The following is a 12,923-nucleotide window of genomic DNA, read 5'->3' as shown; positions in this document are numbered from 1 at the left end:
GTGTGGACCCGGCCCTGCCTGTGCCTGGTGCTTCCTGGACATGACCCAAGAGCAGGAGGGCCAGTTTGGCTCTCTGGGCTGGGAACCACCACGTGGAAGAGCCCGGCTGAAGTGCTGCCGCCGCTGCCTGCGGAGCCAACAGCTGGCAAACCAGTTTCCTGGGGTTTATTTCGAGTTCTGCCCATAAATGGGCTGGAGATTTGCACCAACAGTATTTTTAGTTAAATAAGTCCAGAAAAATTATCTTTGTGCCAGATTTGTATGTGTGGTAGAGGGTTTGTTTTCTAAGGAGATGCTTCAAGACAGCTTTGTTGTCTTTAGCACAGCAAAGTGGTGTCTGTACACAGTGAGGATGGGAAGCAGCAAGGGAAGAAGAAGCAGGTATTTGTGTCAGATTTTCAAGGAGTTATTTTTTGCACAAGGCAGTTGACACTGTGGATGTCTTCACAACTGCTGTGAGAGCTGCCATGGGGCCCAGAACATGGTTGCTGTTCTGGCAGAGTGGTTTCTCTCCTTTTTGATTTCTCTGGACTGTCAGTGTAATTTCTTTTCCATACAGGAAAGGAAGAAATGCACAAGGAGGTAGGAAAAATGACCAGCTGTGCTGTACCATCAGTAGTTGTATAAGTAAATGACAGGTTCAAATCCCAGGTAGAGCTTGAGGTTGGAACTGTTCTTTCACAATCCATCTTTGGCCAGGTAGAGGGACAGGCAGCAAAGGGGTCATGGCAGTTCCTGTGCCCAGGACAAGAGGAGATCATTGAGCATCAGTGGGACACTCTATAACTGGGGGGCAAAGTTTCTGACAGTAGAAGGAAAACTTCAGGAGGAGGAAGGCGCTGCTGTGAGGTCCTGTTCAGATCTGGAGTGGAGGAGGCTGATGAGCAGTCAGAAGAGCTGGAGTTCAAGGAGCTGGGGTGAGAGGGCAGAGGGCTCTGGCTCAGCAGGGCCTCAGACACTTGGGCTGGCGCTTGCACGTCTCGGCAGAGCACTCTGACTGTCACCATCACATGCCTTGCCTGGATGCAAACAGGGAGAAAGTTCTTCTTCCTTAGGACAGTCGAGAGATTTAGTGCAGCTGTGTTTCCAAAGGTTTGATATCGAGTGGTTTGAAATGTTACACAAACAACTGGCTGCGTTGTTTTCTCCCATCCATTCCAGTGGAATCAGATTAGTGACAGGTTTTGGACTTGGACCACTTTAGCTGGGAGGAAAAGTTGCTCTGAGTAGCTGCATGAAGTGCATGTACATGCAGTAGCCAAGACATAATATTCCTCCTTTAATGGGCCTAATTGTATTGGAAATATTGAGGGTGAGGGTGTGAAATGAGTTTAAATTTGATAGGACACAATTGAAGGAAGTGGCAATGTGACTTGAATTGAGAGGCGATCGTTAACTAAAATAATGAGTTTCCTGACTTTTTCTAGGAAAGCATCTTAACATTTCACGAGGAAAGATAGCACACGTTCGACTGGATAAAACAAACCATGAAAGCAAAAGCCCACTTTGGCAGCAGTCAGGGCTCGTGGTGCTGAGCGTGTTCCTTGGGAGGCTGTTGAGTTTTGCCTGTCAGGCTCTTCCCGAGGGCTCCGTGAGCCAGCACTGCTTCCGCTGGGCTCCCTCCTCGGGTCACAAGGCAGCGTTTCTCACCAGGGCGCTGCTGTTTCCTCTTCCGACTGTAGTAGATTACAGATTATACTGGAACATGTCTGAGAAAAGGTCAGGAACGAGGGTGAAAGTCTTGGAGCTGGAGCTGGGAAGCTTTCCATTCTCATCCGGGAAACTTTTTTGTGTGGAATAAAAGGCAAAGCAAAATAAACCACCACGTCCATGACACTTCTGTTTTTCCTGCCCTTTTATTTTTTTTTTTTTCTGCCTGCCTGTTAGAAAGGATTTTATTTCCCTTGCATTATATGATTAGGGAATGTTTAGCTGAGGAATCCTCAGTGTTACACTAAACAGAAATAATGGCCAAACACGGTTCTTTTTCCTGTAACTTGGCCTCCACATGATTGCATAGCCTGGAGTTACTGTTTTTATTTCCCAAATTATAGTTGTTTATATGTAGTGTTAATGTCAGTAGACTACGTGGTACCCTTTGAAATGGAGTCTGTTAAATACTGTAAGATATAAAAGCTAATCAAGTGGGGTTTGAATTTTAATGACACTGCATTACTAAGCTTTTTGTATTGGAGTAATGGAACAAAAATGGAAAAAATCAACACAGAAGCATTTTATTATAAGGCTGAGAGGTGCTTGATACCACTTTAGTTTTTCATGTAAAGTGTATAGAGAAACTAAAATCCTTCTGATCATTACTTTTCTACCAGGAAAAAAAAAAAAATTGTCTGGGCCAAGTCCTCTTTGCTTTGCTCGCTGGCAGGGTGGAATTTCTTGACAGCAAAGAAAAGCAGCACTCAAGGAGGGAGGCAGGTCATATATACATATATACAGATACAGTGGGGCTGCATCAAACTGGTTCTTTCAGGATCCCATAGCTCTGCCCACACGGTGCTGATGCACAACATACTCCTCGGGGCTGCACTTGGGTGTGGAATCGTGTCATTATAGTGGCAAAACTCAGGGTGGTTTTGCTCCTCTCTCCTCAGAGATGGGCTCTGACAGCAGTGCCCTCAAGTCCTCTGTTCAAACACTGACCAATTTGAAATCTGGCCTGAACTCATCAAGGCTCTGAGTTGATCAGAAGAGGACAAGTTACTGTATTAATTGCTTTCAGTCGATTGATTGCTTTTTGAACGGTGTTAGAGGCCTGCAAGTCTCACACATTTTCTGCTTGGAGTAGCTTTCCTTTCTTATCCAAAAATAGTTAGAAAACTTAGAACAATTTGATCGAATGTTTGAAGAGCAGCTTATGGGTTTAACACATATAAATAAAATAATCATAAATAGAATTGTGGCTGGTGATAAATGAGCACTGCAGTGGTGAAGGTGTGTGGAGAGCTGAGGGTGACTCTTTCTAGAGAGGCCGTGGTGAGGAGGGAGGAGATGCCTGTCCAGCCATACCTGGGAGCTGCTCCTGATGGCTTTTCCACAGATGTCCAGCTCTGTCAAAAACCACTAAATCTTGTGAAGTTTATTTTCCTTATAGCATCTGTGTTTTATAATGGCGCTTTTAATTTGTTGTTTCTCTGCCTGCTGGGATTTCTTTTGTCCGGCCTTTTCAGGCCTCCCTGTTTTCCTCGGTGGAAGTGAGTCTGTCAGTGATGGCTGGTCTGGGAATACAGCCCGGCCCGGCGGCCGCTCCCTCCCTCTGACAACAAAGCACATTGTTGTTTGCTCTCTTCACTTTTATCCTCAGCTTAATGCATTTTGCCTTTGGTTATCCGTGGAATGAAATGTCTGGAAAAGCGTGGCTCAGGTTTTGGGGGGATGAGATGAGATGGGGGTGGGTTTGCAGCCTCTCAGCAAACAGGTACGAAGGCAGAACCCACTGGTTTTCCATGTCTCTGTAGGTATGGAAGTTCATCCAGTGTGTAAGGCTGGTTTTCCATGTCTCTGTAGGTATGGAAGTTCATCCAGTGTGTAAAGCTGCACTTGGAAATAAACTTCAGTCAGACTCCAGAGCCACGGCATCCCTGGCTTTTTGGAAGTCCCTTAGTAAAATTAGTAAGAGATTTACCAGCAGCTTAAATTGAGACATAAGCCTGTTTTTCTTTTATTTCTCTCCAGTGGAGATCTGAAAGGCTGAATTAGGATTAACCAGAGGAATTTTTTGTTGTGGGTTTAGCAGGAATTCATACCTTGAGTGGAAATAATGCAAGTCCTGAGCTGTGGCCCGGGCTGGAGAGGGAGTGCAGGCACATGGGAAAATAAAGCTGAGCCTAAACTGGCTTTAATGCATTCCGTGCACAGCTCTTGAACTCTGATCCGAACAACTCTTCCCTGGCAGCCCCTGGAACGACAAATACTTGACCCAAGGGACTTGCCTTGCACGGGGTCCTGAGGGCTGTTGAGCTCAGCTCCGGGTGAGTACCGAGGGAAAGAGCCCCCTCCCTCGGGATGCTCCCCTGGAAACCTTCAGAGTGACCCTTGAGAGGACGTGTTTGCCATGGGATTGGGAGGGTGGCCACTGATTCCCCTGAATTTCTCTAAATTCAGCAGGAAGTGTCCCTGAGCAGGCAGTAGGATGTGATCTGTGTGCAGCTGGCAGTGCACAACCGAGTTACCCCTCACAGCTGAGTGCGCTGTGCACGTGTCCTGAGGTAACTGGAGTTCAGGGTTCTGGATGAAAAATATTGGATATTTCGAGCAGACTTAAACTTTGGCTTATTTGTTGCCCGTCCTTTGACAGTGAATCAACAACTGCTCGAGCTGTAGAAATAATGTTGATGCTTGACTGCATTCTTTGTGCTCTTTTGGCCCGATACAGCAGCCCTGTGCACACACAACTCCTGTTTACTGCAGGAGTTTCCTACTTGGACAGGCTGGAGGAATGGAAGGGGAATTTTTCCAATTTCTGGAGGGCTACAGCAGCACACCAGAAAATTATGGGGTTTTCTTTAACCTTAATGGTCCACACCATCTTAATGTTACTGTATTTAGATTCTGAAGAACAACTTTACTGTCAGAAATAATCTCTCTCCTTTCTGCAGCGTTCCAACTTGGAATTTTTTACTTCTATCACTTTTAATTACATTTTTTCGCAGTTAAGCAACTGAATGTTGCTGCAGAAAATACAGGCTGGCAGGCAATGGTTGTTGTGACATATGTTTGGTAGTTACAGCTTTTTCATTTGTCACAGCTGAATTTTTTTCTCGTGGTTGGACTGTGCATTATGAGCTCTGCTTTAGTTAATTTTTTATTGAGGTTTGTATACATCAGATTAAGCTGTACTTCTAAATATATATTTACAAATTAAATGCTGAACGTTTTTTGTTTTTGTTTTTTTTTGCAAAGAGGAATCATCTTCGATTTTGGTCCTATTCAGCATCTCTTTTATACCTTTTCATTCTCTCTTCATAGCTTAGTGCTTTTTTCCCTTTACTCTGTGTTTTCTTATGTGTGAGGCTGAGAACTGCAGGATGTTGTAACTACAATTAATAAAAAGCTCTGAGGGAGTGACTTATCCCTGACTGCCTTGGGATTCCTCCCCTTGCTTGGAAGTAAAGCAGCTCATCCTTGTGTTGGAAGGACGTCTGTAAATTCCTCCTTCCTCTGCATGCAAATATTCCATCCAATCAGCCGAAGGTTTTGCATGTGGAAAACCACGTGGAAGTTGAGAGTGGGTCATTAAATGTGCCTTGAGAGGGGACAGGGGCTGTTACCACACAGCCTTTGGGTCAGGAGTTCCTAGTTAATCATTATATTCCTAACAAGTAAAAGAAAACAGATTACAGGCAGATTTGGAGCCCCCTCTGCAGATACTGGGGGTGTTTGCTGTGCAAATGTGGATCAAGGGGAAGATGGGAGAGGGAAACACTCTCAGAGAGGCCTTGGCTGCATGAACAGTAACTAATTAGACAATAATGCACAAAACTATTCATGGGCCTTTCTGCAAGAACCAAGACTGTATTATTAAGCTAATCTTAAAAAAATTAATTGCATCTCAGTCTTAATTTAAAACTGAGCTGGGCTGGGGTTTTTTTGTTGTTGTTTTTTTTTTTCCTTTCCCTTTTCTTTTTATTCCAAGTTGGTGCAGGAAAATTGCTATTAATGAAATCTGCTCTCTGGGACTTCAATGGGCTCGTTCTTCATTAAAGCCTCGCCATTTCTCTTAAAACGTATTGAGCGACCAGAGACTCCCACAAAATCCACTCTGTAATTTCAGCATTTCTCTTATTGTGCCAGCCTGACATGCAGAGCTCTGGGGACTTTGCAGAAAACCCCCAATAAAACCCCCTAAGCTCACAGTTATATAGTATTAAAAGAAGGGTGAAGGAAGCCTTGAGTGTCTTTAGGATGATGAGACATTCATTAAGATTTTTCCGCCTTCCTTTTCCTATTTTCAATCCATCTGAAGGACCATTAAAGCTTTTCAGGCAGCTTCCTGTGAGAAACCCTTTGCTGTGCTGTTTTTCTTCCTTGAAAAAAGGTGGCTGCTCTTGAGGCAGATTGTATGGATTTGGCCTGGGATTTGTATAATATCTGTGTAGAATGCAGCAGTTGTTTAGGAACCTAATTCCCAATATGGCTCCCTTTTGATTAAGAACAAAGCCAGCGTTTCACAGCATTACAGGAACACAGAAAAACAAGTTAATGATCTAAACCTTTTAATTCATGGTTGCTTGTCTATTTAAAGTACTTTTGATTCTGCTATAAACAGACTGGCCCCTTTTTTTGTTTAACTTCTTTCTTTGGTTTCTTCGCATTTCTTTCTTTACTGTCCATGAAATTTGGAGCTCGTTTCCTTTTCCAACTGAAGAATGAAAGGTTGTGACTACAGAGTGATACAGGGAGTAAGAAAAGCGTATCCAGACTGGGCGTCCATCCAGCACAGACCTCTTTGAAACAAGCTAAATTTAGGCTTCTCGGGGGTTTTCTGCTTGTGTTTTCCCTTTCCTTTTTTTTTTTTAATTTTTTTTCAGTACCTATGTTTCATTTTCTCCTTTCTGAACGAAGATGAAGTTTATGACTTTTTTGATACTTTCTTGATTTTTACATGTAGTTTGGCCTGGTTTTATTTTATATAGTTACTTGAGATTTTCCTCCAGCCTTAGTTCTGCAGATGATTATTCTCTGTGTCTTTATCCACTGGGACAACAAAAGCGACCTTTTCAGGACTTCCAATTACCAACACTGTATGTGGTACTTTAGGAAAATAATTCCCTTCCAGATATTCTTTTCTTTTTAAATAGGGAGTTGGAATCCAGAGCTTGTTCTTCAAATCAAACTCAAATACTTTTTGGTGAACAAAACTGTCAGGGCAGCAGCAGCAGCAGCAGGAATAATTTCCCTTCCATGGAAGGAAATCCTTGCTTATCCCCCTGTATAAAATTAGTATTTGTTGCTTCCATTGCCGTTTATTTTTTATCTGAAGATGAATTTATTCAGATTTTTTTTTTTAATTGCAACGGGAGATCATTTTTTTCGGTTTATTTTTTGGGGGCATTTTTTTTTTTAAAATCTTATTTCGGTCCGGTGTAGAAATGCCAAATGAAGACAAAAATCCCAATAATGTGTTTTCTCACATCTCTGTTCCCATGAAGGTAAACTGAACAGCCAAGACACTTACAACAACTTCACAAACAACAATCCTGGGAACCCTCGGCTGCTGCCTCTTCCAAGCCTGACTGTGGTGTTGCCTCTTGCTCAGATCAAGCAGCCAATGACGTTGGGGACCATCACCAAACGCACAGGGTGAGTGCACAAACCTTCCTTAACCTTCTTAGTTATCACTCACGGGCAAAGAATTCGGGTTACTGGTGATAATTAGTTTTATTCCTTACTTTAATTCCACTGTACGGAATTTACTTGGCAGCAGAAGGGGTTGGGGGGATGAGGAGACAAGAAAACCTGCAAAGAAATCTCTGTAAATTCAGGAATATTCATTTGGGTGGCTCAGGAGACGTTTTCACACCAGGAATGGGAATGAAACATAAGCAGAGCTGTATTCAATCAGAATAAAATATGGGTTTACTTTTTTTTTTTTTTTTGAAAAGTTTGTTTGGATTTCCAGCTTTTTCAAGCAGAATTGATTTTTTTGACCATCAGAGCTGCAAAGACAGTAAAGGCAGGTTGAGCAGAAAGGCAGAACTTAATCCTGCTGTTTTCCTTGACCTTATTTTTCCTCTGAAGTGACTGTGCTGGACTGTGTAACTCACGTGTGGACTCCAGAGCCAGCTGCACTTTGCTACTTCTCACTGGGCCAGGATAAAGCATTTCAGGATATTTGTTGGGAAAAGCTCCTCTAAATATACATACAATTACTAGGAAGATTTTTGTGAGCTTCATAAACTATAACAATTTTAAGTTAATTCACACTGTTCAACAGTTGATGCTTCTGCTAAACTTCAAATCTCTTATTACAATTAACACAGAAAGCTACTGGGTGATGAGTATTTTTTTTCCCTCTTAATTTTTAGTGCTTCGAATCCCTGAATATTTTCTAATTAAAAGTCTGATTCATCCATTAATTTACAGAGGGTTTTTACATTTTTAAGGAAAATAGATCGAGCATGGCATGTTGTTGGACAAAACAACTGGGAGTCCCTACAGCTTCCTAACATTTTCCTGCTTTTTGCCCAGTGCAGGCACTGCCTTCCTTTGCCTCAGTGCTTTCTTGCTCCAGCTCTGCTCGTGAGGGGAATTTTTACCTTGTGTTTCGTGAACTGGGAATTATTTTTCAGGATATTCCCCCTCTCCCTGAGTAATTCCCACATTCTGTGCTTCAGCATCCAGGCCATCCTGTAAGATCTGTGTTGTTTGGTGCACTGAGTGGTGCCTGGTGACCATCAGAAGCTTGATCTGTGTGCACATAAATGTGTATCCACACACGTGTCTATCCAAGAATCCTGCTCTTAGCCATGGAAACTGGAATTTCATGGAACCAGATCATGAGCTCTGAACACACAGTTGCCCTCAGCACAGAGAAATCCCTGAACTTCACAGAGAATTGGAAATGGAACTTAGGAAACAGTAAAGGAGCAGTCTGAGGGTCATGTTGGGGTTTAGCTTCCTCCACACACACATTTCAGCTGCTTATTTTTGCCTTTTTTTTTTTTCCTGCTTGCAGTTTAAACACAGGTGAGGGGAAAAAAAGGTTGTGCTGCTGGTCAGGTGAATCTGGAAAGCCCAACCAGGTGTGATGGGGATGAGGCCAGGAAGGGAGGTGGGATGAGGGGGAGGTTGGTGTGCAAGGAGACGAGCAGGAAGTCACAGCTCCTCAAAGAGGGGAAATAATGAAAATGTGGCTTGAAGAGTACGGTCAGTGAAGGACAGAAATAGAAATCTGGGCTCCTGGAACTGGGATAGACACTTAGAACCAGATGGGACAAGGCAGAGAGAGGAATTAAAAATCCACCTGAGGGCCTGCCAGAGGAGGTAGGGGACAGGAGTGCTGGGGAAGAGCAGGATTTGGGAAAAAACACTTGGTTTGCAATAATAATTCGTGCAAAACCCATTACAAAGGCTGTTCCTGAATGCTTGGTGATACCAGCAAACCTTTCTAAAATTGTTGCATGTGTAGTAAGTCTGCATTACTTTATGGAATATTTCATTCTTGAATATCTTAAATATATTCAGAGTGTTCATATTCATAGTTTTCCCATAAATTATACTATTCACTGACTGTCTCTGCCCCGTTCTGTGCGATTTTAAAAGCTAATTAAATTTAAAATGCTCAGTGAGGCTTATGCAAGGGGGGAAGACAGCAGTCCTGGGAAATACCCTGCTGTGTAAGTAGAGTTTTGGTGGATGGGGATCATAATTTTCAGCCCGGCCCACGTCGCCGTGTCACACTGAGCCGAGAGCTCCCTTCATTTGTTCTGCATCCAAAATATCTGATGAAAGCGCAGCAAATTAACATGAAAAGCTGCATTTCTAAAACACATTTGGGAGGAATGCCTCGCATCCCAGAAGCCTGGCATGCCTAAAATGACCAAATTGAGACAGCAGCCTTAACTTAAACCTCCAGGGGGCAAAGCGTGTGTTTAACATATTTAACATCTGCCCTCGTATTTCTGCAAACACGTCGCACTGCGGGGCTGTGCAGTGTGAGCTTTCGACAGGACAGGGACCATCTGCCTCACTGGAGGAGAGGAGGAGGCTGCATTACTGCAAATGGCAAAAGACAGATGTATTTACACCTACATGGGCAGCACCTCTGAGCAGCGCTCCGAGGGAACAAGGCTCTTCCTTGGGAGCAGCTGCTTCACCTTGCGACTGTGCAGCGATCAGAGGGGGAGAGGAGCTCAGAGGCAGTTGGCTTTTACACTCTCTGTTCACTCCTCTTCTGCTGTTGTACCCTTAAAAATTAAAAAATTTCATCTGTTGCAGCACAGCTCTAAAAGTCAAAATCGGGATTGAAATGCTGTAAAATTAAAAGTCTGGATTGACCTTCCTTTTAACGTACTAAAAGGTTCTTTAGTTCTGAATGTCTTCAGGGAGTCTTGGAGGTTTTGTTAACCCAAAAGTCAGGGTGGGTTTTGTTCTGCTGGTATCCAAGACAGCAAAATATTTTCCAGGTACTGAAAGGACTGATCAGTGCCCTTAGTACCACGTGTCTGGAGCAGAGCTGCAGAGTGTGTCACGGTGCTTGACAGGTGGAATGGCAATGGCAGTAAATTTTTCAGAAGTGTTCCCCTGTAGCCCCGTGGGAGTGAAGGAGGGAGTCTGGAATTGTGTCATGACTGTGCTGTTCATCACAGGTGCTTTTTTTGTGCCGTGCAATCACGTAGATTTTTGGGACGTGTCCTGATCAGTCACTGCTGTGAACCAAACCCCCGCTCTGGGCAGGAAGTGTCTGGGAGCGTCACCTCCTGTACTACCATCGCTGGCCTTTCCTTCTCCCCTGCTGCTCTCCTTGCTTTTTCAAGTCTCTCACTGTAATTTCCTCACCTCCATCAAGCACTTCATCTCTGTCCCTACATTTTGCCATCCCATTGCCTGGCTTTCCTGCAGTTTGTGCTGTCAGCACATCCTGAAGGAGCAGAGAGGCTTTCCCAAAGGGGCTCTAACACTAATGAGTGAGGAAGCATCTGATGTTTTAAAGATCAGGGGGATGCAGGACAGCACAAGAGCTGGATTTAATAAGTCTTTATATATCCATGCCTCAGTTTCCCTCTCAAACTTTTAATAGTGATGCTGAATGCCTTGTCGGGGCTGGTGAATGGGTTAATTCATTGCTCATTTACAAAGAGCTTATAGATTTGAGAGGGGGAGAGCTGGATGATCCATCTCGGTGTCTATAAAAGGCAGTGAATCAGAACATTCTAGAAGACAGCTTTGTGCTTTGCAGGAGCTTTATAAGTGTTCCTTGTGTTTGTGGGATGAGTTGCAGTTTGTTTCCAGTTGGTAAGAACGTGGGGACATGGAAAAAGGGAAAGAAAAGATACAATAATTGCCCCGAAAGAAAAACTCTTGTCCAAGTTGGCTCCTCTGACAGCAGTATTTGTTTTAAGTTCCTCCAGGGACATGGTCATTATATTTGGATCATACTTCACTCTCCAGTTCATCCTTGCTGGAGTGAACAGCAGGATGGAACCTGCATTAGTTGGGCCTTGTCAAAACAGAGGCATCCAGTGTTTCCTCCAGGAAAGGGAGAAACCTTGCCTTTATCCAGCCAGGAGATTCAGACAGTGTGTTTTTAAACATGAAACTCTATCCCCTCTATCTTAACTCATCCCTCATTCCACCCCCAGCGAGGAAGGGGGAAATAGGTAAAGTGTCTGGTGCAATTTTACCATTTTAATATTTATGCCCAGCAAATCCCTGGTGTTTGGTTCATTTTGTGCCAGAGAGCTTCCTTTGTCCCAGGTTCTGCTGCTGAAGCGAACAAAACCAAGGAGTGCAAAGTCAGGGGGTCACGATACAATTAAGTAGGAAAAAGTAGCTGAAAAGGTCAATTAAAAAGTTAAAAGTAAAGCCCAAGAATTCAGCACCATTGTCTGAAGCTGGACCCATTTCTCAGGCGTGTTTTGTGTCACCTTTAGCTTCTACAGTACATTCTGGGAATAAAGCAAGCGCTGTAATGATTTGTAATTGGTATGAAATACAGTTCCTTGCACTAAATTTTGCTCAGATCTCACTGTTTATGAAAGGCTTCCTGACATGGCAACATATCCCAGCGAGGGTCAGAATAAATGCCTATTGCACATTTAAAAGCTTAAATAGCTTTTATCAAACGTTACAACGCGAAATCAAAGCGTTTCGGTTTTCAGTTCGCCAAAACTCAGAACGAGGTGAGAGACTGGGAAAACTCTGTCAGAATTTTGAATCCTAAATCGTCTTCCTTCCCTGATTTCCCTCTGGAATTTCTCAGTAGCCACGAGGAAGGGGCAGCTCGGTGAGTTTGTGCCTCTCTGACTGTCACCGAGCGCGGCCATCTGGTGCTGTCTCTTCAAGGTTGGGTTCTCCTCTAATTTGTGGGCTCTCCCTCTCGCTCTCAATTAGCATTCCATCCATATTATGGGAAGGAAAGAGTGGAAAACAATCCCTTATCTAAATATCATGGGGGGGGGGAAAATGGTCGTCTTTAAAGGAATCAGGTCTCGTGAGCAGAAAGGAAACGCTGAGTTGTTTTTCTCGCACTTAAAGCTTTTTCCTGAGGCTCTGCTGTGGTCTTTGCAAGTGTAATTGCATTTTGTTCGTGATACAAGATTTTCTATCTAAAACCAACCAAACAAAACCTTCAGTTGAAGCCTGTATCCACCTGGGTCAATTTGTAATTAAAATAAGGAGAATTTGTTCATTTGCAAGTATAATCAGCTCAACGTAGTATGTTGTGGAGAAAGTAAAAGCCTGTGTTATCTTCTGAAATGTTCTAATGGGCTCAGCTAAGTGTCATTTGCTTGATGTTTGCAGACAGAGCCACTGAGGCAGAGAAGAAAAAAAAAAATAGTTGCCAAAACATCCGTGATCACAATTTAGAAATTTAGCTCTGAGCTCCCGGGCAGATCCCACCACTCTGCAGTGACCCTTCAGATTTACATACAAGCTGCATTCTGTGTTTTAAATTGTGTTGGCTGTGGGTCTTGCAGGAGATTTAGCTTTCAGTTAAATATTTAAGCAGTGCAATAGTGCTGGGCTCATCTTTTGTTGAGCCGTGAGGGCGGCCTTTGACTCGGGCTGAGTGTTGGCTTCGGAGGAGATCAGACAGTTCAGACAATTCAACTGGGTTTTCTCTCTGTTCAAAGATGATATATTAGATCTAGAAGGGTGGTTGGTTCTACCAGATGAGCTCTGTCCCCCAAAATGTTGACTAAACATCTATTAGATACAAAAAGCTAAAGACCAGTCCCTTACAC

At 43.5% G+C, this 12,923-nt stretch overlaps 1 protein-coding gene across 1 annotated transcript in view; it reads left to right on the top strand.

Annotated features, from left to right (window-relative positions):
* BCAS3 (BCAS3, microtubule associated cell migration factor) overlaps positions 1–12,923 on the top strand; it is a 316,591-nt gene that overhangs the window by 96,004 nt on the left and 207,664 nt on the right. Inside the window, exon 18 of the mRNA XM_017821512.1 lies at positions 7,167–7,317. Within this exon, the coding sequence (XP_017677001.1) occupies positions 7,167–7,317 (151 nt within the window). The remainder of the gene's footprint in view (positions 1–7,166; positions 7,318–12,923) is intronic.

Source organism: Lepidothrix coronata, unplaced genomic scaffold, assembly GCF_001604755.1.
Source record: "Lepidothrix coronata isolate B3197 unplaced genomic scaffold, Lepidothrix_coronata-1.0 Scaffold91, whole genome shotgun sequence".
NCBI classification, from domain to species: Eukaryota; Metazoa; Chordata; class Aves; order Passeriformes; family Pipridae; genus Lepidothrix; species Lepidothrix coronata.
This window is presented reverse-complemented; position numbering and strand designations above follow the sequence as displayed.